This window comes from Mustela nivalis (genome assembly GCF_964662115.1).
Source record: "Mustela nivalis genome assembly, chromosome: 15".
Taxonomy (NCBI): domain Eukaryota; kingdom Metazoa; phylum Chordata; class Mammalia; order Carnivora; family Mustelidae; genus Mustela; species Mustela nivalis.
In genome coordinates, this window is record NC_139034.1 from 85,943,397 (window position 1) to 85,970,292 (window position 26,896).

General features: G+C 41.4%; 1 protein-coding gene across 3 annotated transcripts in view; it reads left to right on the forward strand.

Moving 5' to 3' along the window:
- Window positions 1-26,896, forward strand: part of MYO16 (myosin XVI) — a 574,710-nt gene that overhangs the window by 393,457 nt on the left and 154,357 nt on the right. For all 3 annotated transcript variants that reach the window (XM_082701002.1, XM_082701003.1, XM_082701004.1), the window contains exons 21-23: window positions 3,080-3,152; window positions 17,425-17,577; window positions 21,486-21,686. In XM_082701002.1, coding sequence (XP_082557128.1) covers window positions 3,080-3,152; window positions 17,425-17,577; window positions 21,486-21,686 — 427 coding nt within the window. The remainder of the gene's footprint in view (window positions 1-3,079; window positions 3,153-17,424; window positions 17,578-21,485; window positions 21,687-26,896) is intronic.

Here is a 26,896-nt window from a genome sequence, read left to right on the forward strand (position 1 = left end):
CCAGCGTCCTTCGTCTGCTTGTGGCTCGGAGAGTCACCATCCTCATGAGAAGGGGAAGGACCGGGTAGTGTGACATCGTGTCCTCCTTTGTTCTTGGCCTTTTCCTTAACTTCCTGCCACGTGATGTGCCGAACATATGGGGCCAGTGTTGCCCAGGCCAGGGCGGGATCAGGCAAGGAGTCAAGGTCAGAGTGGGAGGTTCTGGTATGGCTCTCCTGCCACAGCCCTGCTCCCCCCCAGCCCCACGGTCCCTGCTGCTCCACCGGCTCTCCTGCCATAGCCCTGCTCCCCCCCAGCGCCACGGTCCCTGCTGCTCCGCCGGCTGCTGTAAAACCAGAGCCCTTCTCTGCCTTCCTTGCCGTCCTCTCTTTGGCCTGAGGTCATGGCTGTCCCTTTCCCACCAACTCAGAAAATGCCCAGAAGGTGTTCCCTTGTATATATATTTTTAAATAAATGTTAATGGTAAAGAGTAATACCCAGGATAGAACATTTTAAAATTAAGAAATCACCTCTAGATCTAACATTCAAGACCTCTCCTGCCATCATGTGCTATAATTTTTCTGTGCCATGAATTTATTTTTTAACGTGGGTGCAATTATACTTTGTAACCGTAAGTATACCAATGGCATAAATGTTGTTTCCAGCTTTGTTTTTTGGCTTTGGTTGCTCAAGAATATTTCCCATGCCTTCATAGTTGTTTTATCAACATCAGTTAAATACTTACCGGTAATAAAAATACAGAAACCTTAGAAAAAGCAGACCAGTAAAAAGAAGTAAGCAAAAGCATTTCTATTTCCTTTTCTTGGACTGACTATACTCGTTTTGAAGACTTCTGAATATATAATTGGGGTTATTCTTTATATAGAACTTATGTGTTGCATTCTATTAACTTGATTCACTAAACTAACCCACTGCAGGATGCATGCGATTTAATTAACCATGTCTTTGGTGCGGGCATCGGCTGTTTCTTCCTGTTGTTGTTATTAGAATTAAGATAAGGATGAACATCCTTCTTCGTAAGTCTTTAATGGCATTTTTCATCGTCGTTTAGTATAGATTCCTGGATATGGAAATACTTGTTCAAATGATAGGAATTTTTCAAAGCTTTATGTTGCATAGCCAAATTATTTTTTAAGAAGTCTCCAACTTTATTATTTATTTAGTTAGTTAGTTAAACTCTACCCCACCCCCAGCATGGGGCTCGAACTCATGACCCGAGAGGAAGAGTCACATGTGCGTTACTGACTGAGCCAGCCAGGCACGCCCAGACGCTTCAGGTTCAGACTCCCAACGAAAGGGCATAGGAATATCTTTCTCATCCTCATTTTTAAAAGTTTATTTCTTTAGTAACTGTAATCAGGTCGGCATTTATAATCTGCCCAAGCAACTTGCAGGGGCACCTGGGGGGCTCCGTTGTTCGAGTGTCTGACTCTTCCTTTCGGCTCAGCTCTGGATCTCAGGGTTGTGGGCTCAAGCCCCCCGTCGGGCTCTGTGTTCAGTGGCGAGTGCGCTGGAGATTCTCTACCCCCGCCCCCCCTTCTCTGAAATAAGTAATTAAGTAAAAATCCTTAGGAGAAAGAGAAGCAGCTGTCTACCAGCGATTGTCCTAGCCCTGTGTGTGCATCTCTTCTAATGCAGCAGCCAGCCAAGGGGACAAATATCACTTGCTGTCTCGCTTTACAGACGAGGAAACTGCAGCACGGGAAATGAAAGTAACTTGCCCAAAGTTGTCCACCTAAGCATTGTGTGAACCAGGATTTCTACTCTGGGATTCCTACCCTGGAGACTGTGCAGCTCCAAAACCTGACGAGCTTTGTCACCGAGCTCCTACAAGGGAAACAGTGCAGCTCACTACGTGGAAAACATGTGCACGCGCATGCACACACACACACACACACACACACACACTTAACACCTCAGCCCCCTCACCACTGAGTGACGGCACTACCTTGGGCACCTTGTGAGGTCACCATGGAGGAAGGAGGCACACGTGCGCCAATAGATTGGGGAAAAAATCTATGAAAATGAATGTGAGAACACATTCTAATGACCTCTAATAGTGTTTAGTTTTATTTATACAACTTAGTCCTGCAAAGAATTGGTGTTGTATCATCAGACTTTGCAACATTTTGATTTTTCTCAGACCTGAAAGCAGGAGAAAATGACCATATTTGTTTTCTTGTACATTTTAATAGTTTCTTGTGCCAACATTTTATTCTGGGATCTGTGTCGGGTTCATGTGGGCACACGGGGGGAGGGACAAAACTCACTGTTTTTTTGTCTAGAAAATTAAATCAATTACTTCGATGCCTCCGCTGCTTTGTGTTCCTTGCCTTGATAAGAAGGACTTCTAAAATGCTCTCCTTGCTGCTAAGGAAGCCCGTATGTGTACCGTCTTCAAGCAGTAATCTTAGAGACAGGATATCATAGAATAGTTACCTTTAAAAAAAAAAAATGAAACTAGTTATTTAAGTGACATAGTATATGCCCTAAAATATTACAGTTTTGCACAGGTACAAAAAGAGAGAATTTGTTGTCAGTTGCGCAGCTCGGACCAAACGAGTGGGGATCAAACTGTGGAAGTGTCCGTGTCACCCAGGCTGACAGTACGGAACCAGTCCGCAGGGACAGCGGGCCATCACCACCTGCAGAAATCAGGACAGCGGTCAGATCCCACTGGGGCTCTAGAGTCACCATGTGAGAGGGCTGGGTGTGTGCCTTTCAGGGGACTGGCATTCCAGAATCATCTGGGGCTTTCTTTGTAAGAAGCCCCCTCATGCCCTCTCCCGTGCGTGCTGCCCCCATTCCCTGCAGAATCTAGGCTGGTTTTCCACCTCCCTTCCTCACTTGCCCTGAGGGTCCTCGTCTGGCCAGACCTCCCAAGACGGCAGCCCAGGGCAGGAGAGATCGTTTATGCGGAAAGCAAGAGTATCACGAGGTACTCCTGTTGCTTGCTTGCAAGTTGACAGCCAAGTACTGTGTTCTTCTTTCTCCTGTATTTGCAAGAATTTCCTTAGGAAGGTCGTAGCATAATTTTTGCAGGTCGAAGTACACTTACGGATTTTTTGCTTCCTTTCAGCCCACAGACTTTGGATATTGGAATACTGGACATCTTCGGTTTTGAGGAATTTCAAAAGAATGAATTTGAACAAGTGAGTGTGTTTTTTTTTTTTTTTTGAAACTTTATTATAAACGTAAATGTGTTTTTTTCAACTAATAAGTCAACTATTTAATTCAATAAAGATTATTTGCATAATTACTTGCAAATGCAGAATTAAATTAAGTATTTTGCTATCCTGTTTTAAAATATTTATCCCTGGTTCCTGGATATATTCATCCTTATTATGACATCTGTAAACAATGGGCATAATCATTAAAAAAAAAAAAAAGAAGCACTTGTTTCAACGAGGTCAGAGAGACAGAAGGCATCACTGTGTGCAATCAGGGCAAAGGTCCTCAGAACATTGGCCAAAAATCAGAATGGAATTATGCATTATGCTAAAGACCGTTATCTGTGGGATCGTTTCTATGTGACATCCCTACATGTGATTATCGGAAACTTGTAAAAATAGACTCAAGAGGCACTGATTATTTTTAATCCATTTACAGTTTAGGGCACTCTGAAAAATGCTAGTTCTTTTTTTAAGGATCTCCATAGTAATGTATGAATCATTTAATCGAAGTAAGTATATCTAAAAATTAAGTGTTGAAGAACAGAGTAGAAATAGAACTTGCCCCAGCCGGCAGAGAAGGAGAGGCGAGCCTGTGCAGAGGTGGGGTGGGGGGAGAGAAAAACCAGGCTGTGTTACAGCATAGGAACAGCCCCAACTGTGCCCTGGTTAGGGAGCACTCTTTATAATATCACTTGTTCGGCTTTGGTTTTTTAAGGGAGATAGCGTGGTGGTGAATGTCAGCAGATGCGAGTTGGAGACCTCAGTCCTGTGACTTTCACGAGCAGGGCTGTCTTGGTCCAGAACAAACATCCCTAACGATCCTGGGCTTCCTAGTCTATAAAGCTGGGATCCTGAGAGGCTGCAGCACTGTGGGATTCAACAAGATGTCTGTCCTAAGGGGTCCGGGGTCATTTAGCTCCCATCCACGTGTGAGAAATAGTGGCGAACCACTGCTGCTGTTATAAATGAGGGCACTTGAAAACCTTCTAAAATTCAGCTTTTTTTTTTTTTTTTTTTTTTTTTTTTTTTTTTTACTTAAAAGTGGTGCAGCATCTTGTGAGTAAATCCTAAATCATGTTGACTCACCTAATCCAGGGTGAGTCATCATGAATCATGTTCTTTACAAAACTTTTGAAAAGTCTGCTATGAAATCAGACGAGGAGGACCACAGAGTTCTGCTCCTTTCAGATTTCTGTATCCGTGGGCGTGTGGGAGCAGGAGGACTGTGGCTTTATTTATTCATCACCTACTCTAAGGAAACTGGTGGGGAACAGAGGCAGAGGGTGGTTAGAGGCCCGACTGGTGAAATGGTACCAAGAGACGTGGGTCTGCCAGCCTTGACCGAGATGCAGCTCTCCCACGAGAACTTGAAGGTCGTCTGGCCAGCAGTATTGATCTCTGACATGGTTGCATAGAAACATACAGGCTCTCCTGTCCCTAATGAGACTCCATGGTTTGTCCATCTCCTGGCAAGCGACGTGTAGAAACCGCCAGTGCGGTGGGGGCCTGTCTCAGCCTCTCCAAAGCCAGGCTCCCACACCTGCTCCACACCCCACTCCCTGATCTGTCCAGCCTGAGCTGATGATTGGGATGGACAAAACCTGTCTGTTATTTCCTTATTAATTACTATAATTACCTATAGCCTTCCTTCTTTCTTTTGGCTAAATATTTGAATTATGTATTTTAGAATATATATTTATATACTCTCACAAATAATATATACTATACATAACATAGTATGTAATACACATAAATAATGTATATAGTTATATATAATATGTATTATATATAATATATAGTATATATAATTATATACATAATAATATATACTCTCCCATGCTGAGAATTGCACAGAACAAGGAATGTTTTCAGATCTAAAGAATGAGTCTCTATTAAATACCAAAAGGTAGTTTTAGATGCTTCTGAGTAAAATCTCAAGATCAATTCTTAGGTTTAAATGATAAAAAAAAAAAAAAGAGAGAGAGAGATTGTAAAAAAAAAAACAACCTGTACCTTTTTCTTAGGTTGGTTTGGCTGTTGTATACAATGGTAACTAGGAGCCATTTAGAAGAATGAAATTATTTTCTCTGTGATGAGTCCCAATCTGAGCTTACAGTGGGTTTAGCAAATTTCTAGATTTGCATGTGAACTTACACAGAGGTTTGGTATGAATGTGGCATCTTAGATTCTTGACTTGCTCATAGGATGTGAACATCTTCATTTTATATTCCACTGCAAACTTTCAGCAAAATGTTTAACAAATCAATCCTGTATTCTGGGTCAAACCCAGGAGAATATCCGTGCCTTCATAAGTATTTATTTTATTCTGTTTTGAGCTTTTGACCCATCTGTCAGCTCTTTGCTGGAATGGTAACTCCTGCAGTATTGAGCTGTGTCTGGTATAGCATTTTGTATACAATAGAAGCTTAACAAATACAGTTTCAATTGAAAGCTCGAGAATGAGTTCATAAGAAAACGTCTTCATAGTGAATCTCCTAGTGATTTCCTTGCTCAAGAATAAACATATGTATTTCAACTGTTCTTGCATAGGAAGCCTGACAAAATGTTTAGAACAGGGACAGTGGAAAGAGATATGAAGAAAAACTTCAAAACCTCAGCTTCTCCAACCTCCGTGTCCGCAGGTAGCTCTAAAAAGATTAGATGGGACTCTGTGGATCTTTAGAGGAGAATTCGTTTCAGCTAAGAGAAATGCTAATCCTGTTTTCATTGACTTTTAATGATTTGTTTCTCTATTTTACATATTATAATAATAGAGAAATAAATATTTCTCTATTTTACATATTATAATAAAGACCATATTTAGAGTAAAATATAGAATATATAACTACATAAATATATAAATAGTTTTACTAAACTATATATAGTTGAAAGGTTCAGTGGGGGGGTGGTCATCCTAAGTCATTGGAGTCCCAAAGTCCAATATGGAAGGCTGTGACTCTACCACCCTCATTATTTAAATACTTACATTATTACCAGCTCACTCTCTGCTACGTAGTACCTGCATTGTATGAACCCTGTTTCCTTCACCACGTAGAGTTTGTCTCTAGCTCTGTAAAAATATCTCCTAAAGCATCCAGGGAGAAGCTCTCCAGCCGAGCCTCAGGCATCAAGCAGGTGGCGAATTCCAAGTTTGTAGTGCTCAGGAAGCGGAAAGATAGTGAACGAGACGGGGTATCCCTTACACATCCCAGCGCCAATGATGCCACAAAGGAGAGAGCGATCTGAGGCCCCAGGAAATGGGAGAGAGGGGTGAACATATGTCTCACTCCAGATGCGATGGTGTATTTGGAAAAGCGAGAAGAGTGAATGAGACATCACGGTGGATAACAAGGGGACTTGAGAGGGAAGCTGGATGCGGCCTGAGCGCGCAAAACCAGTAACTCCTCTAGAGTTTAAAAATAGCATGTTAGAGGCATGATGGGAGTGAAGACAGACTGACTTGGTCAAAACGAAGTAGATAGCCTAGGTGAGGGACTGTGCAGAGGGCTCCCACAAGTCACACGCTTAGACAGAAGGGCTCAGTGTGTGCAGTTGCCCGTCTTCCCTAAGCCACCACAAGGGTCGCTTGGGGCGGTCCCTCAACAAACAACTGAAAAATGGAGGGCAGACTTAGGGCCGCTCCATCCTGCTGCTCTTGATAAGGACAGAGTCCAGGCGGGAGTATCAGTGACTACTAACGTGGCTAACAGAGACATTCACAGGATGCTTGTGAGTGTTCTTGCCAAGGAAGAAAGAAGGGTGCAGAGGGAGGGAAGGAAGAGAGAAAACCTGAATATAGTGAAGTTTCTTGAGCTAACTACTACGTAATAGGGACTGAGGACAGAGGAACACGATGCAAGAAACCATGAGGATGCTCTCTGCAAATCCCAGCGCATGGGAAACCATTCAGGACAAATGACCTATCTCTGCAAACACAAGGGCAAAAACGTACAAGAAGGTGGGTAGCCTATAGATTCAAAGACTCTAAGAGATGGAGAAGTCAGTTAAATTAGGGACTTTGTGTAGATCCTTAATTGTTGAAGTACAAAATCTACAAGTGAACCAATGTAAGGTAAAAATCTAGATATTTGATGAAGTGAAGGAATTATTGTTGATAGAAATTATGGAGTCAAAGGTACTGTGGATGTGTTTTCTATGTCCTCCTATCTTAGAGAACTGTGTTAAAATACTTGCCAATATTTCAATGCGCGCCTGAGAATTACTTCAGCTGAGTTCAGTGTTGAGGGGAGCAGGAAGGTTAGTAAAGCGGAATTGGCCATGAGCTGATAATTCTTGAGGTTTGTTGACGGCAGGTGAGGGCTTATTACATTGTTCACTGTGGAATATGCTTAAAACTGCCCTTAATATACAATTTTAAGTAAATTGAGAATATTTTGAGATTACATAAATACTATCTGAATAAATGCTGGAATACTTCCACACCTAACCAATGGGGTGCAAAGCCCTACGTGCTACACATCTTGACCAAAGACACAAAGGATAAAGTCATGGAAACTAATGATTTAACATTCAATAATTTTCCTAAATTTCCCACTGCACACATAAAATGCAGCTATGTATAATGAAATGCTTGGAGCTCAGAGTTTAGTAAAATTGCATATCAACAACCTTCTGTAAGAATAGAGAGACTACATTTGTTCAAACTTAAAGCTTCTGTTGCAGAAGATAAACTTGTGATATATGATCTATCGTCAAACCAGGCTTCATCCTAAGCTGATTTTGGCAGGGCTGTCAAGGATTTGAGACGTCTCCCTGCTTACAAACTCTTTTCTAAATCCAGTGAGATTTACTGGAAAGTGGAGATGAACAGTAATTCAATGAGGCTTGAGCTAAGTGTTTGAACTCTGAAAAAGCCAGATACCTTGACGTCTCAAATTTTATGAAATGAGGTCATAGATTTTGGCAACCTCAACCTCAAAAAAAAAAAAAAAAGAAAAAGAAAAAAACATAAAATTCTTAGTTGTGGAATTGCTATCCTGGAAACGATACACAGATCAATCATCACCCTTCATGTAGAGTAGCCCATTTTACAGATGGGAAAATGGAGGGCTACAGTCTCTGCTCTGGGACAGAGAGTCTTATTAACAGTACTGGAAGGACGTGCTTTTCTGGCTCATTTGCATCAGGGCAGTCTATGGTGCATTCATTCAACAAACACAATTTGCATATGTATGAAGTTCCAGGCCCCCATTCCAGGCACTAAGAAATGCATAGGCCTTGGGGTATGGTCTGTAGGATGCAAATGGAAGGAGGACCGATCCTACCAGACACCTTGGGAGAAGGGTGAGGAAGCCTTCAAGAGGAAAATGTTGCCATTTTAGCTCCAAGGCCGGTATGACCCCTGCTGTTTTCATCATCATTAATGTTCTGACGACTATTAGGTTTCAGTATTTATCCGGGGTACCTGGGTGGCTCTGTGGGTTAAGCGTCCAACTGTTGCTCTCAAGGTCATGAGTTCAAGCCCCTCATTGGGCTCCACACCAGGCTTGGAGCCTACTTAAAAAAAAAAAAATAGGTTTCAGTATTGATCTGCTTACCACCCAATCAGTTGAGCTATGCAAACAAAAATATTTTGTTAAGTCACCTCATGTTTAGATTCCAAAATTGTACATACATTAAATATCCAACTCAAAGTTTAAGAAAAATTTCAATGAGAAAATTTAGTTTCTTTGCATAGCAGAACACTAGCTAGTGGGGTACTCAGGTGCTATAGAGAGCCAGTAATTAAATAATGAGCTGCTATTTTAATGTACTTGCAATAATATTGGGTTCTAGTTCCAAAATACAGTATGCCTGGATGTCTTCTTGGGTAGGGTGCCCGGCAGGCTCAGTTAGTACAGTGTGGAACTCGATCTCAAGGTGATGAGTTCAAGCCTCCCGTTGGCTGTAGTTCCTATTAAAAAATACATACATACATATATATACATAAATATAAGATAAAAGTAAAAAAAAGAGTCTTTGGGTAACAGTTTTTGAAAAGCTAATTTTGAGGAAATTTTTTTAAAATGAGGCAGGGTAAAGCAATTTTAACTGTACATTTAATGACATTTTCCCCTCCAAACTGTATAACTTAAAAAAAAAAAAAAAGTCACCATTTTGGTGTTAAGGAAAGCAAGCCCAGATAATTTAAGTAAGTCACAGAAGGACCTAGCACGAGGTTCTGAATTCAGGATGGTACATGGTCTCTCTCTGGTTCTGCAGGTGCTTTGAAACTAGATGTAAATGTGGATTATTACTATACATTTTCCAAACTGCTGCCTGCTCATGGTGGTATTTGTTTGTATTTCTCTTAGGACACAGCATTATTTATTCTATTAAATGTAGAAATAAATAACTTAATAAATTTTATTTGATATCATTTTTTTCCCCATCGTGGAGTTTTTCAGCAAATCTTTTTACTAAGTATAAATAAAATTAGAGAAAGCAGGTTTATCTTTATTACAGAATAGCAGAATGATTAAAAGGAAATGTTACAGGACATCAAAAGAAGAAAGAATGGATCTCAAAATATACTTCGGGTCACTTCAGACAGGAACGGATTGAATTCTTATAGTGATGACTAACCTAGGGAAAGCCTACACTTACATAGTGACTGCACAGATCAAAAGCTCAAATGTGCTGGCCAGAAATAGAATTCATGTAGTTTTCTGCTAATAATCAATAATGGTTATAAGCGCTTGAGCCCCTACTATGGCCCAGATGCGTTTTCTGGCTGATCTCCGACTCCCACGGCAACCCTCTGGGGAAGGCTCGGCCGGCCAAGCAGGGAACATGGATGCACGTCTGCCGGGCCCCGAGGCCAGCCCTCTGCGTGCTTGCTGTGTCCCTCTCTTTGCCACCTCAAGAGCATCATCCTGAAGAGCCTAGTTATTCAGTCTTCTTAGCTTCGCATCTAATCCCGGGTAATGAAAACTATTTTACAAAGAACAGATATTTCAGTAGAAATTATATATTAATTATTGGTTTTAGGCCTACATTAACAAGTGAATGTGAGAAGAGAGGGCATATTGATTAAGCTGAACACACACACACACACACACTTATTTTTTGTTGAAAAGTAGAGTTTTCGAAGCTTTAAAATACGAGAATTTTGGCCAGAATTTATGTTTCCAACACCTGGGCATGGCTTCTCTATAAATGGGAGGACATGTTTTATAGACAATGTATCATGCAAAATAGCTAAAAATACTTTCTTTTTCATTTGTAGTTTCCAGTTCTGATATTAGTAGATTATTATACAGAATATGGCAATAACTTAGCCAGTGGGGTTTCTTGTTGGCTGATCCCTTCAGTCAATCCCTTAAATCCCAGAGTAGTGATTACTCCTTATTAGAGGAGAATGCAAGCATGAATCAGGCCCAATGGAATGTTGAATTTATTTAATGAGCCTGCGTTGCTCTAAATAAGACAGTCAGTAAGGAAATGTTGAGAAAGTGTTTTTTGCCTGAATAAAAACAATTCTTGTTTAAAGATTTATTTATTTATTGCGAGTGTTAGCAGGGGGATGAGCAGAGGGAGGGAAACAATCTGAAAGAGACTCCTTGCGGGCCGCGGACGGCCGGGCCTAACTGGGGGCCGGTCCCACACCCCTGAGCTCCTGACCTGAAACTGAGAGCCCGCTGCTTCGCTGAAGGACCCACCCAGGTGCCCCTGAATAGAAACAATGTTGTTATGCCTGTGATAGAACTATATTTGCTTAAAACCTGTTCTGCAGGTTTGATTTGGAAATTTCAAAGGGAACCCAGAGGATGTTTGGAAGGAAGTTTGCAAGGACCTGCGATTTGTTTAGGAAAAAATCCACCAAAGAGAAGGGGAGGGCAGGGAGACGAGAAAGGGTGAAAACCAAAGGGAGAAAACACCAAAGCAGCAGCAGGGGGGCTGGCGTGGGTGGGCGCTCGGTGGCTACCTGCTGACCGAGGCTCCCGGGGCGGGGAAGAGGCCAGGCGCAGGGTCTACGCAGTGCCCTAACCCTCTGCTTGCACATGACATCGGAGTGCGGGCAGAAGAACTATAGCCCCTCCATCAGGTCGAGACAGATGGCGCTGAGAGACATTAAATAGGCCTCCCCAAACAAGGACAGGGAGAAGAAAGGCCTCTGCCGTAACTGGACATTCAAAGAAGGCAAAATAAATTAGAGGATTTAAAAGCTGAAACAAATCAGAGAGGTGCCATTCCCTCACCAGCCCCTGCACCTGCTGTTTTATAGATAATGTGTCAAAATTGGGAATGATTGATTTGTTGGGGAAAGAACATAGAGCAATCTGGCGAGCCCCGAGGCAGGCTTTGAAAAAGTAAGGTGGAGATTCACAGCATTGTCAGCACAGGAAAGGCCCTGAGAAGTCCTGCAGAGAAGCCCATTAACTTAGCTCACTTCAGTGTTTCTCCAGTGGGTTTCTGATTTAGTGTGGGTTTTTTGTTTGTTTGTTTGTTTATTCATTTTTTTAGGCAGTATCAACTGAGATCTCATTGAATTAATGTTCTGCTAAACACATGCAGAAAATACAGACTGTCTGAAATCTGACATCATTCCTGCACAATCTAACAATATTCCATTAGTGCGTTATATATACGTATCGGTATTCATTGAGAAACAAATCACTTAATGGATTGTGTATAGCTCTGTGCTATGCTTTGGTGTGCTTACCATGTCTACATATTAAAATCACTTGGAAAGCTTTTAAACTGTATCAGTGTCTGGGCCTTACTCTGGCTTAATTGGTTTGGGGTCAGGCTGAGACATCAGCCTCCTGTAAGAGCTCCGAGGTAATCGCCGTCTAACGCCTGGGGTTCTGCTTTCACCTGGAGTCAGCTTTCATTAACCTCCTACTTTAATTCTCTGATGTCAATGTCATGCTCTATTATATTTTTGCTTCAGAGATATTTCACTGAGTAATAAAAATAAAGGGAGAACAGTTGGTGAAAATTTACTCAAGAAATTAAGTTTGTCATTAATACAAATGATAGACCATCTGGATAAGCAATAATGTTCTGTTACTAAAGAGGGTTTCCAAGGGGTGCATCATTTTTATTATTAAACCAGTTAGCAACAGCACTTAATGTACGAAGCATGTATTTGCATCAGAGAAGGGTGCGTGCTAATTAAGCAATACTTAGTACTGCCTCATTTTCATCTGTGAATCCTCACCTTCTCTTGCATCCAGGCCGCTCGGAGGAATCCCCAGAGATTCAGTGCCACCCGGTTAGGATTCTGATGGACGATGTCAAAAAGTAAAAATGGTTGCTTTGCAGTGAAGGCAATCATATTCTCAGTTTTCAATGCAGATCGATGCTTCTAGATATGTAAACTAATTTGCCTGGAAACATGTCTCCCTGTATCTTTTTCTCATTGCATTTAATATACACTCACATATGCATCTGCAACACACCAGTGAAGCCGTATCAGGAATAAGTAAGTAGGTTCTGGCCATGAATGGGGCCATCGTTTTGTTGATGGGATCCATTTTTTTCCCCCATTTTCAGCTAGACATCTGACATACCCTGATGTTTTCATATTAGCCACGTTTACTGGCAGTTTCAAAGTTCATGCTGCAGTGCCCTTTGTAGATTTTGACTTTGGGTCAAACAGTGGGTGCTGTAAACAATATAAAACAGGAAAGGCAAACTGGTTTCGTAGAAAATTGCAATGTACATGTTACTTCAACATGAATTTGGAAACCATTCTACTTTGAACTGTATATGCTCCCAGTGATTTCCTTTCCCTCCCAGCATTGGTCTTCTCTGTTAGAAACACAAAAACATTTCAGTCTCAGACAGCACCAGTGTAACAAAGGCTGCAAGTCAAAAACTACTCCCCAGCCTACTCAGTTTTACCCATCAAGCTGGAATTTTCCCTATGGGATTTTAATAAATGACTTCTTTTTTTCCCCCCTCCAAATATAAAGAACATGATGTACAATACAAGGTTCTGATCACCCGACGTCACAAAATGCCATCCAGTGTTGCAGCATAAAATGTCAAGGCTTAGTAGAGAAGCCGGATGTTTTACAAATCATCTTGATCAGGAGAGTAAGAAATCGAATTGTATCCAGAAGCACAGGCCAGATCCATTTCCTGTTAGCCAAAGTTTGGCAGATTACTTTAGGCCTTCCTAGGGGAAAAAGGGGGGAGGGATGTACTCTGACCCCCTCCAGCTCTTTCTAATTTTGCTGTGGCTTTGACCACATTCCCACTTTGTGCCTCCATTTCCCCTTAAACAGTGGATCCGTTCAGCAAAGCCAAGGCTCAGTTCAATAAAATATTAAACAGTAACAATTGAGTTGTCTGTCTGTATTATAAAAAAGCCTAAGTTGGTCAGACCAGCCACGGGTATAGGGAGATTCTCAGCTCTGAGATGCTCAAGGGCAAGAGGAAGCGGGCAGGTTGTCATGGAAAGTAATTTTTGCAACAACAGTCCTGCCATCTATCGTGAATGTGAAATGTTAAGAAAATTCTGTTCAGTGCGTTTGGAACATCCACATCTAAGTACCTTCAATGAGAGACTCTCAAACTGAGGGGAGAGATCTATGTCCTGTGATTCGGGTATTTCTTGTACACTAGAGAATCAGCCACGGATAATGTCCTGTGATTCGGGTATTTCTTGTACACTAGAGAATCAGCCACGGATATTCTCATTTTGGAATGCTTCATTAGGCTGTAACACTAACTGACAGTAACATATCAGACGTTACAGAGTATCAGACATCTCCTTATTTTTCATGGCTCTCACCTTTATCTCCTGCACAATCCATTTCCTAAAATACATTCCATTTAGGTGCACTCTCCATAACCACTTTAAAACCACTTCTTCCGTAGAAGCTCGGACGGCTAACATATAGAACGTATTTATGTTTTCTTAAATGATTTAATGTATTTTTAACATCAAAATTTTTGAAAAATGACAGTTGTGTGTATCATATAATTAAAGAGAGTATTTTCCAGCAGTTTCATTTCATAATGGAGTCATTCATTTTCTGTTCATTTACCGTAAATATTTCACTCCAAATTTTAACAGTCTTTTGTAACATTAATTTATCTTTGGTAACAAAATTACTTAGGGATTAAAGGAGTGTAACAACTGGGTAGATTGGGGGACCATCTCAAAATATGATTTTTTTAAACAAAGTGAAATAATTTTTAATATTCCCATTTTTCTTCCCCAACAACAATTTTCAGACATTTCTGTTTGTTGTTTATGATGAAATGAGAGCCACAAGTAAATGCATTACTTTCCTGGTGGGGCTGCTCCTATGAACAGAGTCGACACTGTTTTGGGGAAAGGGTTTGTCTTTCCAGAATCACTTCCAGAAATTTATACTCTGGAGAGTAAGAAAAGCAGGGATCTTGGTCAGCCAGTCTCACTTGGTTTTGACAGAACAAAGCAAGCGGATGAATGTGAAGCTAGGCTGTAACAGTTGCGAGAAAGGAAATAGCTTTTTGTATGATATTTAAATAGTGAGTTCCATCTCTTTGTTTGCCGGCTGTCATGTGCCGACCTTACCAGTCTGTGTCCATATTCAGGTTGTTTTTGCCATAACAACCAGCAGGCAAGTTAAATGTCCTACATTTAAAGGCAAGTTAAATGTCCTACAAATGTATTGTCACCTGAAGTGACGGAGGTCATAATATTTTTATATTCAGAGAATACATGAGTGAAAGTGAGGGTTTGTCTAAGAAACTTTTAGTTTAAATATACAGAACTTCCAATTTTGCCTCTATCTCATGAATTCTGGTTGTCAAGAGGCAGAGAGGAGACGTTCTAACAACTGCTGGCCGAATTGGATAGAGGAAAGAAAATTCAAGAAATCCCAGCGACTGTGGCTGGAGTAGCAGGAGGAAGGAGATGAGGTGAAGAAATGATTCTAAGTTTAAATGAATTGTCTGTAGTTCTTTAGGTTTTAAAGTTAATTTCCAAGACAGCAGCAATGTGGCAGAGTTCTTATTTTAGTTTTAACTTAGATCTTATTTTGCAATAGAATGCAATAGGAAAGCTTTTTCAGTCTTAAGACATTTGTTTTATCACCATATTTACAAAATCTTTTTTTTTTTTTTTTAACTGTGAAGTCAGAAATACAAAACCAACTATGGGAGATAGGGCAGTAGTCCCAGACCATCATTTTCTGATCTGGAGCTAATAAGAATTGCTTCTGTATTTCTTTGTCCAGATAGGGTACTCAGATCTTATTTTGAATATAGTTATTATTTAAGCATGTCATTTGGCATACTTCTCTATCAATTATTCTCCATCTATTGCATTAATAACAAAATATCTATGTACATGCATCATTGAAATAACTTGACTGGATCGGGTCATCTGAGCCTCTACCTTTTCAGCTCTCCAGTCTTGCTTTGTTCAAGGTAGCCACGTGCCCACAGTCCTGTCACTATGTCACCTTTTCTGAAGACATTTGAGATGTGTCTACTCACACAGCTCTGGTCCTGGTGAGAAGTAAAGAATGGAACCTGACATTACACCATCGGTCTCAGGACAACCTCTGTGTGCTGGCCAGTGCCCTGCACTGATAAGTTTCTTTCTTCCCTGAAACCTTTCCCTCTGAGACTTCATTTCTGTAGAATCCCATCAACTCCCATCCCCCCACATAGCTGGATCTATGAGAAAATGGCTCTTTCATTGTACACGTTGTTCTCCAATCATGAACAGCCCCACCCTTAATGTGCAGGCAGCGGCACCTCTATGGAGAACTGAGGCATTCCTGGTGTTGGTCATTTACAAAAGTGGCCTGGCCTGCTGATTGGAAGCTGGAACATAAGGGGTGCTCTTCTATGTCCAAGAGAGAAACCATGAGCTCCCAGTAGAAGGACAGGAATATCTAGGAAGAGCTCCCACTTAACAGGTGTTTTAAGGACACCAGACATGGAGAAGAATTTGGATGTATGCAGAAGAGAAACCTAGGGTGGTCCCTCTTTTCTCCAGTGACTATTTCAGTTCATGTGATTTACAAAATCTTTGGCATTTTCATTGTCTGACTATAACACTTTTGTATCACACATAATCCTAGATATTGTTTCTATCGCAGGTGTGATATGGTTTTCTTTGAAAAGCTTTTTATCCATTATTTTGACTTATATAAATGATTCATCTTTAACTATTTTCAGTAAGTTACTGAATTCTAAATAGTTCTAAGCGATTTGTCGGTTTTCACCTTTGGAGGTTTCACCATGGGTTTTACCTGGTGTAATATAGTGGCTCACTTACACATGGTCCGGGAGACAGAATGAACTCATGAAGGACGTGGGTGGAGGTGGAGGTGCCCGTGAGGCAGGCGGCCACAAGCGCATGGTGTCCTGGAAGACAGTGGAGGCAGCTTTCCGGGAAAGCGGAGGAATCACCGTGAGATAGTGCAGGGCGGTCAAGGAAAATGAACACCAAGAGGTGGACACTAGGTTGAGGAATGCATATGTCATTGGTGACTCCCACCGAAGTCATTCTTGTGGGAACACTGGGGAGGGGGCACAAGTTTATTGGAGTGGCTTCAACAGTGGAGAGGAGAATAATTTGAGATGATAGGGAAAGACAACTCCTTTGAGGTTTTCTTGTTGGAAAAAAGAGCAACAAAGCAAGAGGGTTGCCTACAGAGGAGGTAAGATTTCATTTTTGCTAACTTTGGGGTGTTTTATTGATTTTTAGTATTTAAAGATAATTTTTAAGATTAAGAAATAACATATTTGTTTCCATATGGGAAGAAAAAAGTCAACAGTTGGAGGATTATAAAAATTTTTCTGATAAAAAAATTTCTACAACAGAATGAGTAAAGCAGTTATTCTTTTTGAAAGAAACCCACATTTTCTTGTCATCATGGATATATAACACAAGTGAGGTGGCAGTACATGTTTCTTTTGTCCCTGGGCTTTCATGGTAAACCCACCATTTATCCTTAGTTGTTGACAAAGCCCAGATATAATTTCCTTTTGGAAATGTTTTTTACTCAACTATATTTTAAACACCAACTTTGTGAGTTAGTGTTGTAATTATACTTCTTGTTTTTAATATACTCACTTTAAGTTGAATAATCAGACCAAATGAAGTCAACAGTATCAGGTGAAACTCTTCTCTTTGACTTCTCAAGCAATACTGTAGTGCTTTATCTCAATAGATTAATTGGTGTGGAACATTCTTGAGTCAATATGTCGCCCATCTGAAATGGTCTTAGAACGAGTGGATCTGCATGGCCATAATTACCTTGTGAATTGTTTTTCTTTCTCCCCCGCATAGCTTTGTGTCAACATGACCAATGAGAAGATGCACCACTACATCAATGAAGTGCTTTTTCTACACGAGCAAACAGAATGTGTACAAGAGGGAGTTACCATGGAAACAGCTTATTCTCCTGGGAACCAGACTGGAGTTTTGGATTTTTTTTTCCAGGTATTCATATAATATAATTAGATACTTTACAGGATTTAAATGTACTGGAGACAAAGAATTTTCTTTCAAGGGGCCTTCATTGTGAGATGGCTTTATATCTGAGGCTTCACTGTATTAATTTTTTCAGAAATTTATTTTTTTCAGAATCAATTTGGGAGAACAAATTACCCTTTTCCTGCAGGGGCATTTGAAGAATCATCAATTCATTGGAAGGGACTAGAAATATCAGGTCATTTTGTTATAAAAATATTCAACATTGGTTATGTCAATAAAACTCCCCCTTTGGCACAGTTACAAATGCTCAGTGTACAAAATTAATATTTTATAAAACAATACTAAGACTAACAAGCTCATAGAATAAATTCAACAGGATCTTTTTAATTTATCTCTGAAGCTTGTAAATTGAAATATGGAAAAACATTGGCAGAAAAATATGTTTGTGTATGTACAATCTTAGGACCTCTGCCAGTGTCAATCCTTACCTTTTTTTTGTAATTTCTACCTTATAATGCAAAAAACTTTGCCTCATATCTCTATCATAAAAAACAAAAATCTGCCACACAAATAGCAATCCCTCTGTACTAATGTAGGAAGACATGATATACATATATTGATACTATCTCTAAAACACTTGAACATTGTTTAAAACTGATGCCTTCAGCCACTGGAGAACATAGGCTGTAATTTTCCACCCTTTATTTCTATAAATGTAGATTTGTAAATTTACTTTATACCTTTACCAAGTATGTGAAATATTTTTGTTCTTCTTACAAACTTGTCAACCTTCTTTGTTTTAATGACAGAAGAAGCCATCTTCCTCCAGAAAGCCATTCCTCATCATGACACACAGGGTATATAACTTCTTTATACAAGGTTTGAAAATGTCTTCAAGCCAATAGCAGTGTGTAGTGAGCTGTGTATGGGAAACCTCAGAAACCTGCTGCCCTCATTCTCACTGGCTGCTGTATCCTTGACTGCTAACCACTGGCCAGCCAAATGATGTTCTTTTTATGTCTTCGATGGCTGTGATGTTCTATGTATTCAATGGCCATGATGTTCTTTCTATGTCTTTGATGGTCATGATGTTCTCTGTCTTTGATGGCCATGACATTCTTTCTATCTCTTCGATGGCCATGATGTTCTTTCTCTCTCTTCCATGGCCATCCTTGAGATTTCACCCATGATTATCTCAATAGGAGGACCCTCATCAGAATGAGTTGGAAATGAGAGTGGGTGTTTCTCACTGCTGCTTCTCTTTGATACCTATAAAAATGAAAAGATGGACCAAGTATAGGGTGCAGCTTGAGTATTTACCTACAAATCTGCAAGTCTGTACACCAGACAGGCAGACCCTATAATACAAAGGAAGCATACCGTTTCCTTCCTACTACCCACAATCCACTACTGCTCACAAACATCTGTGATTTTTGCTTACGCCATTAATTCATATTTCAACAAATATGTATTAGTCTTATGTCCATGAAGGGAGGTTGTGGATCTAGATTCTTATCTGACTCTCCGTGTGTCTAGTGCACTTTGTTACCCTATTGGTCCTCATTGCTTTCTGCTGTCAAGGTGAAATGACATACATTTTGTAGAACAGTCTCTCCTAAACCCTCACTTCTGAAGGAATTGGACGCCATTTTTTATGACTTCTCCATGTTCTATTTTCTTCTTCAGACATGTCAGCAAGTTTCCAAGTCTTTAAGTTTCATTACTACCATTCTTCTGTGTTTTTATATCAAACATCCAGAAAACCTAATACGTACAAATTTAAAAACTTTTGGAGACAATACAAATTACAGTGTTTTTAGAAAAATGCCTTGTTGGTTTCTGACCACCTTATCCTTGGAAAACATCATCTTGCTTTTGGAGTAGAACAGGTTGGCTATTTTAGAAGTGATCCCTTCCTTTATACTACTTAGGGCCTTGACTTTGAGTTACTGAAACACCCATTAAAGCTCTAAATTTGAGCCTCTACAGAGGTCTGTCAGCCCCCAAAACATGGATGCATTTGCAATGTCCTTAACCAGCCCATTCACCCTTCCACCACATGCCTGTGTTTGCCCATGTGTGTGTGTGTGTGTGTGTGTGAGGAGGGGAGTAAGTGTAACAGTATCTGGAGGAGTGCCATGGCCTGATGCTCAAAGGCATGGGTAAAGGAGCAACTGCTGATCTTATGTATCAACAGCTTACTCTTCAGCAAATACGTTGCTACACACTGAAATGAAGAATCTGTTCTTTCAACACTTCCCAGGCAAGACCAGCCCTCTTCCAGCTCCTCACTGAATTTTCTTTTAGGGCCTCTCCATCCATTGTGGGTACCTATGCTTTGGTTTTTTACATCTGGCTCTTTATAGGGCCCTTTGTTATCTGAGAATGAACCATCCAGTGGACTTCCTTCTCCACATCCCCTTATCAGAAACATTTCTGTGACGGTAACACAAGTCTCTGGAGGTGTTAGGGACCAAGGTCATTTGCTGAGGTGGGTCAACTTGCTTCTACTGAGGTGGGTCAACTTGATTCTTACAGGTCTACCCAGTTCCTTCCTCGTGCTCCTTCTCCCTTTATCCACCCATCTTCTTCTTCCTTCCAAGGGAGGCTGTCTGCTCATTCCAGAGATACCCCTTCAGATGCCAAATGTCTCCCAAAGGGCTCCCCCTGGTACGTGAGCCCCCACCAGGCATAGGTCCTTCCCCTGTCCGCCATTTTCAACCTTTCTTCTCTATGGGTGGCATTGGAAGGATCTCAACATTTACAGCCCTGAGACAACTGTATCTAGTCTTTGCATTTTCTTTACCATAAGCAGGAAACCCCGAAAGGCCTAATACAACTGAAGTATTTTAGCCACAAAGAGACAACTTTCTACTGGCCAAATGAATAAGATGAAAGGCCTGTGGTGGTGGGTTTGGTGACCTCGGGTCAAAATGCAAACTGAGTCACTAGAGGGGTTAATATGTCTCTTCACTCCCTGAGAAGAATTATTTCATGGTATTCACACTTCCAAAAGCACACTGGGTTGATGCAAAGAATTCAGCTACATGACAGAATGAGGTAAATAAATAAAATAAATTACCTGATTTTTAAAAGTGGATTTGACATGTCCACAGAAGAACTTTTATAGGGAAGAAAAGATAAACAGCAGTGGGTCAACGTTATTCACCTGGCGCGTAAACCGAGTGGGCGCCATGCTGTTCTATGTTTGGGGAACAAACTGTCAGGGCAATCTGAGAAGTTCTTTCAAGCCGTGTTTTCCTTCACATGAGATTAATTTTAAGTGGTTGCTTAGATATGACTTTAGCTTCTGTGTTTGACAGCTATAAACTATCTGACTTCCAATTTGGATTTTATAAGTGATAGCTTCCAACTGTATTTCTTCTAGTTCCTAATATTGGAATATTATAGTCACTTCTACTTCCTGCTCAGTAGGCTCTTTCTGCAATTTTTATGACTCAACATGATTGTAAGTTCTGTTTTTGGAGAAGTTACTTGACCCATCATAACTATAAAGAGTTTTTTTGTTTTGTTTTTATAAAGAGTTTGATGTGGGTTAGAGGTCAAGGAAAATTATGCTTCTCCTTTAGTTGGAAATTCCATTTTTCTTTTTGAGATGAGAATATATTTTAATAACTCCAGCGTTTGAATGACATTAAAACACAGTCTTTAACTTATTTACTCATTATCAATTATTAATCAACTGATACTTTTTGGGCCTACATTACATGAGAGTTTTGCTAGGTGTTGGGGATTAGTAGTGAGCAAACATAGATGTATATTAAAAGTAGACTAATTCATTTTTTGAGTACTTATATGAAGATAGTGAAAATACAAATGAACATATATGTACAATAATAACAAAACTATCAAACTGAGTAATGGAAGAAAAAATTCTATCTCTTAATTTTCAGAAACCATCTGGATTTCTCTCTTTATTGGATGAAGAAAGTCAGATGATTTGGTCAATGGAACCAAATCTTCCCAAAAAGCTACAAAGTCTCCTTGAATCGTCAAACACAAATGCAGTCTATTCACCCATGAAGGATGGGAACGGGAACATGGCGCTCAAAGACCAGGGCACAGCTTTCACCACCATGCACTACGCAGGAAGGGTAAGTTGAATGAGGAACATGGTGTAGCATGTACGCTGAGGGACCAAACCTCTTTGGGACAAACTTTCAAGTTTTAGATATTTTAGAGTTGATTATTTCAATGAATGGAAGTTGGGAGAAGAACCCACACCATTTTACTTTCCTAAGCTCTTTAATTTCAACCTGAGAAGGACTTTGCATCTTCAGAATGTGGGTGATGAAGCAGGTGGTCAGATCCTTCTATAATGTTCCCCACATTATAACATTATGTGAGCAAGAGGGCCTTGGCTTTAACAGACAGCTCTGCTCTGAGCTTTGGGATCCCTTCATTAGCCAAAGAGGTATTGGTTCTGACTTGACTTGCTTTCAGTGTAGTTTTTAGTATTAAATTATTTTTCTTAGAGCATGGCAACCTGAGTAAAGAGAGCTACCTCTGCACCCTTAGTTCCCTAAACAGCTTAGTAAAACGTGCTTCTTCCTTAAACACCTTCAAGGACCTCCTCTTAACTGTCTATAAAAGCCTTACACTCTTTAGGCCCAGCTAATATCCCAGGTTCTCCGAGCTGATGCCAGTTGTTTTAGCCTTGACTTCTATGTCACAACCCCACCCCCGGGGCAAAACCCACACCCTCTGGGCTTCCACTCCTCCTAATCAAGCTTGAAACACCCTCCTGTTCTTCACAAGGTCCCATTGTCGCTATCTTTTGATGCTGGAATCCGCATTCCACTTCCCTTCCATCCAGGCCCATCTGCAGTTACCACCTTCCACCTTTGAATTTGTGGCCCCTCGGCCCTTAGCAGTTACCTATCAGAGGGCAAAGCTCCAGCCAACGTATTCCAAGTCATTTCAGTCCATGTTCACTGAGACTCTACTAGATGTCAAAGTCTGAGCATTAGAGAAGCAAAGATGAAGAAGCCATCCATATTCCTTGTCCTCAAGTACCTCACTGTCGACAAATAAGGAAAAGGCAAATTAACAAATAATTATGATATAATTTGCTTATAGTAACATAGGTAATATTAACAAAGTTCTGCATTACCTGGAGAACGAAGTAATCATTTGGCTCCCAAAGAAAGTGTAGAAACATTTTCTGGAGGAGGTCAGGTGTGGCCGAGGCCTCTGGGGATGAGCTAGAGCTCAGGGAGGATGAAATGAAGGCACATTCTGGTGGAGAGGTGGACGTCTGAATGGCATCGCCAACCCCCAGGACTCCATTGCTTGGGACAGAATCCACTTTAGTTTTTCAGGTGGAAAATAACTTGGTATAGGGAAATAGTTACTGGGAGATCCTATGTTAAACATTCAGGAATGACTCAAAAGCACACCCCATGGTGGGGCTTCCAGTATACCCGTGGCCTTGTCTTTGATCCGGAAGCTTCCAGTCAGATGGAGAAGCTGCTGCTCCAGGCAGTGGCTCCCGGTTCCTTCCACGCACCGCTGACACCAGGAACGTGCCCCTTCCCGGTCGTCAGCACGGAGAGGTCAGTGAGCCAGTGACCAGGCCGGGAGGTCTCCATCGCCAGAGAAGTCAAGGCGTCTTCATGACATGCTCATGAGACATGCAGGAGACGCGGCAGAAGCTCCCCCACGCCTACCTTCAGGATCCTGAGCAGGAGTGCCAGACGGGGGGGAGCTGAAGAGCCCTCAGACGCTGCAGGGAGGCTGGGCACGTTCCCACCTTCTGATGTGTGCGGTGCAAGAAGGCGGCTGTTCCTGAGAGTGCCGTGGGCCCTTCTGCCATGGCCACCCACCCTGTGTTTGGGAAATGGTACAAGAAGCACAGTCAAGTCTCTAGAGATCGGCTGGAGATAAGTCTGTAGAGATCGGCTGGAGATAAGTCTTAAAAAAGCTTTTTGGACCAAAGCATGAATAAATATGCATGGACTAGTCAGGACTTTGTCCTCTTGACGGAGTGAACTCCCCACGTATTTTCAGGCAGCGTGGGGGATGAAGTAAGGAGACCAGAGGACACAGTAGAGGATAGATTGGGGGAGAGTGGAAGGGGCTCTGGGAACACACAAAAGAGAACCCTTTGGGCCACAGCAGAAGATCGCAGAGGTGGGGTTCTCAAGACGAGGCTGCCGTGCTGACCGACGGCACGTCCCGAAGAGAGAAGAGCCGCAGCTTGAAATGACAGGAGTCTCTCTCGCCACCCTGGATGGATGGTGCCAGCGCCAACCGCGAGAGGAGTCCTGGAGAAGAGGCCGTCTGGAAGGAAAGATACTCAGTGTAGATGTTTTGATTTTGAGATTTTTAATAGAAACTTCAATCGGAGATGACAAATAAAAGGGGTTGGTTGTTTTTAGAAACATAGGCGTATTTGTGGAAATGTGTGTCTTGATCATTTCCCTCACGAAGAGCGTGGAGAAGATGGAGCCAAGGAGTAGGAGAGAGAATCATGAAAACCAAGAGGAAAGAAGGAGGAGGGGGGAGGGGCCGCAGGAGATACATCTGAAGGGAACAGGTGGGCCAGGAGCGTCCTGGGGAGATGCTGTGGGGTCGTGGCGCCGTGGGGTGGGCTGAGCCGTGAATCGCTGTGGAGAGGGCCTCGGTGTGGGATTTTACACACACACACACACACACACACACACACACACACACTCCTCACCTTCTATTAACTTATTCACTACCTTTTATATAGGAGAGATTTAGCCTTTAAAATTTTTTATAATGTAGCCAACCTTCTAGTCCTGTATTCACATTTTAATCTAAATTTTCCTTATATTGAGCAGTTATGAATTCATGGGGTTTAGTTGAAATATTACAGTAAGACAGAAGTAGTGATTTTAGAAAACTACTTCCCTATTTTCCTTTAAGTCTCGTGGAAGCTGTCTTCAGACCATCTCTACCTGACCCACCTCACAAGTCTGTTGGTATCGAATCTTGAAGACGTGTCAGGTGGTTCAATAAATGCTAATTGCATTAAACAGAATGGGACCAAGCTTTGGAATAATGTTTTGTTTGTTAATTATTTTCTGTTTGCTTTAAAAATTATTCCACCACCACTTAATAGAATTTCCATTTCAGTTTTTGTTGTTTTTCTGTTGTTGTTGTTTGATTTGGGGAAGAACAGTGAACAGTGTGAAAAAATACAATTATTTCCCGCAGCTCTGATAGCAGGAAAGCAGAGTAGAGGCCGTCCATTGATTAGCTGCCACAGAGCCAAGTCCCATGGAATTATGAATTTTTCTCTAAAAGTGCCTTTATGTTTTAAGCAGGATTTTCCATAATTGGAGTCAATTTTGTGGTTTTAGAAAAATCTTTCATTTTCCTGAGATCTGCTAATGAGTCTTAGCCCAAGGACTCCCGAAGGACTCATTCACATGTTACAGTATAGATTATATGTAATTTGTGGCAATATGTCAAGCCATATGCCTTTCTAATCATGAGCCGTAGCTACGTATATTTAATCTTGAGCTACTGGATTTTCAAGGAAAGCAGCATATTCTGCGTTTTATAAACCAAGACACATAGCAGAGAGCCAGTTGGTTTAGCAGCAGCATGATCTCTCGGACCGTCGTATGAGCATTCCTGCACGGCTCTTTGGTGATAAAGCTGGTCCCAGGGAAGAAGCTCAGTGGCTCTCGCGTTCCTGGGTTGCTTTGCGTCCTCTTCTTTGGCCAGAGGGATGGGCTGGAGTGTCGCTCAGATCACCCCGGCTCTTCTGTGATGGGGTTACCTGGTTTTATGAGGGAAAACTCCCCTCTCCTGGGAAGGCTGACCACGGTGGCCGGTGATGATACCGACCTCCAGCCCCCCAGGAGGGACCGTTCTGCTCTGACTACGAGACCCCGCCGTGCTTCTGTATCTGGTTTGGAGCAGAGGCTCCTAGGTCCTTTTAGAAATGTTTAAGCAACATTATTTGAATTATAGCTGAAGATCTTTCCTAAACACATTTGAATTTTTCATTACTCATAGGAGCCTGGTGTATTTTCCAATCTCCATTACAGAAATATTTTAAAGTAGATGGGGAGAGGCTTTGCATGAAATATTAACAGGGTCTCATTAACGAGCACGGATGTGAATTAAAGAAGGCTGAGGGGGTTTTGGTTGTTGTTATTTGTTTTAGCAAATTTTAAATCATATATGGATTAGCTGTTTTAGAAATTGCTCTTAAACTTCCAGTGGTGATTTAAGTGATAGATACGCATTAAATCCAGAAGTGTGTCTAATTTTATTGGCTTTTAAAATTAAGAATCTTGAAAGAAAGAAGAATTATGATTTGGAAAAAGACATTGGCTCGCAAGAAATCTGAATTTCCATCAAGGTGGTTCTGAGCCGACTCTAATAGGAAACAGTACTTTGAAGGTCCTAAATTTTAATGTGAGCAAAGTGAATAGATTAGGAGACACGAAAGTGATCAGAAGTAATAAAAATGAAATTAATGAAAATACAGGTCACAGTAATGGTTACAAAATATGTGATGCTTGCCTATCTGACCTCATTGTCTGCTCATAAGGTCTGTGTTTGAAAATTGTTTATTGCGACCATTTGATTTGACACAAAGTGATGCTCTTTGGATCCGATGAGTGTCCTGTAAGACTGGCCTGGTTACACAAATCAAGTTGGTGATACTGTTCTTGTGTGGGATCATGTGTCTATGTTTCAGCCTCGTTCTCTCCCCAAACCCTTAAATGTTGCAGTGGACTGAATGGTTGCCCCTCAAAAAGGTGTGGCCATGTGCTCACCCCTAGGCCCTCAGAATGGAACCTTCTGTGGAAAGGGGTCTTTGCTTACGTAATGAAGTCCAGGATCTCGAGGTGAGGAGATGGCCCTGGGTGATCAGGGGGTACTCTAAATGCAAGGGTAAGTACCCTTCTGAGAAGGAAGCAGAGGGAGATTCCTGAGAGAAAGGGAGACACACAAGCAAGGAGGCAGGGACAGGAGAGATGCAACCACGGGGCAAGATCTCCAGGGCCCCCAGGAGCTAGAAAAGGCAGGAAGGCATGTCCCCTAGAGCCTCCGGGTACATAAAGATATGCCCAATGTCCAAGTTCTGGCCTCCAGAACTGTGAAAGAACCCATTTCTCTTGTTCTGGGCCAGCCGTTTACAGTCACAACCCTCCGGAAGTAATACACGTGTCCGTTGGGTCAGGATTCACAGATCAGAAAAGACGGGAATGATTTTAACTCATAACATTATGGAATTTCTTTACCACTTTTGATTCATTCGAAAGGTCCCCTGACATTTCTCCACTTCTATTGGTTTTCTTCACCTGAAATACCATTT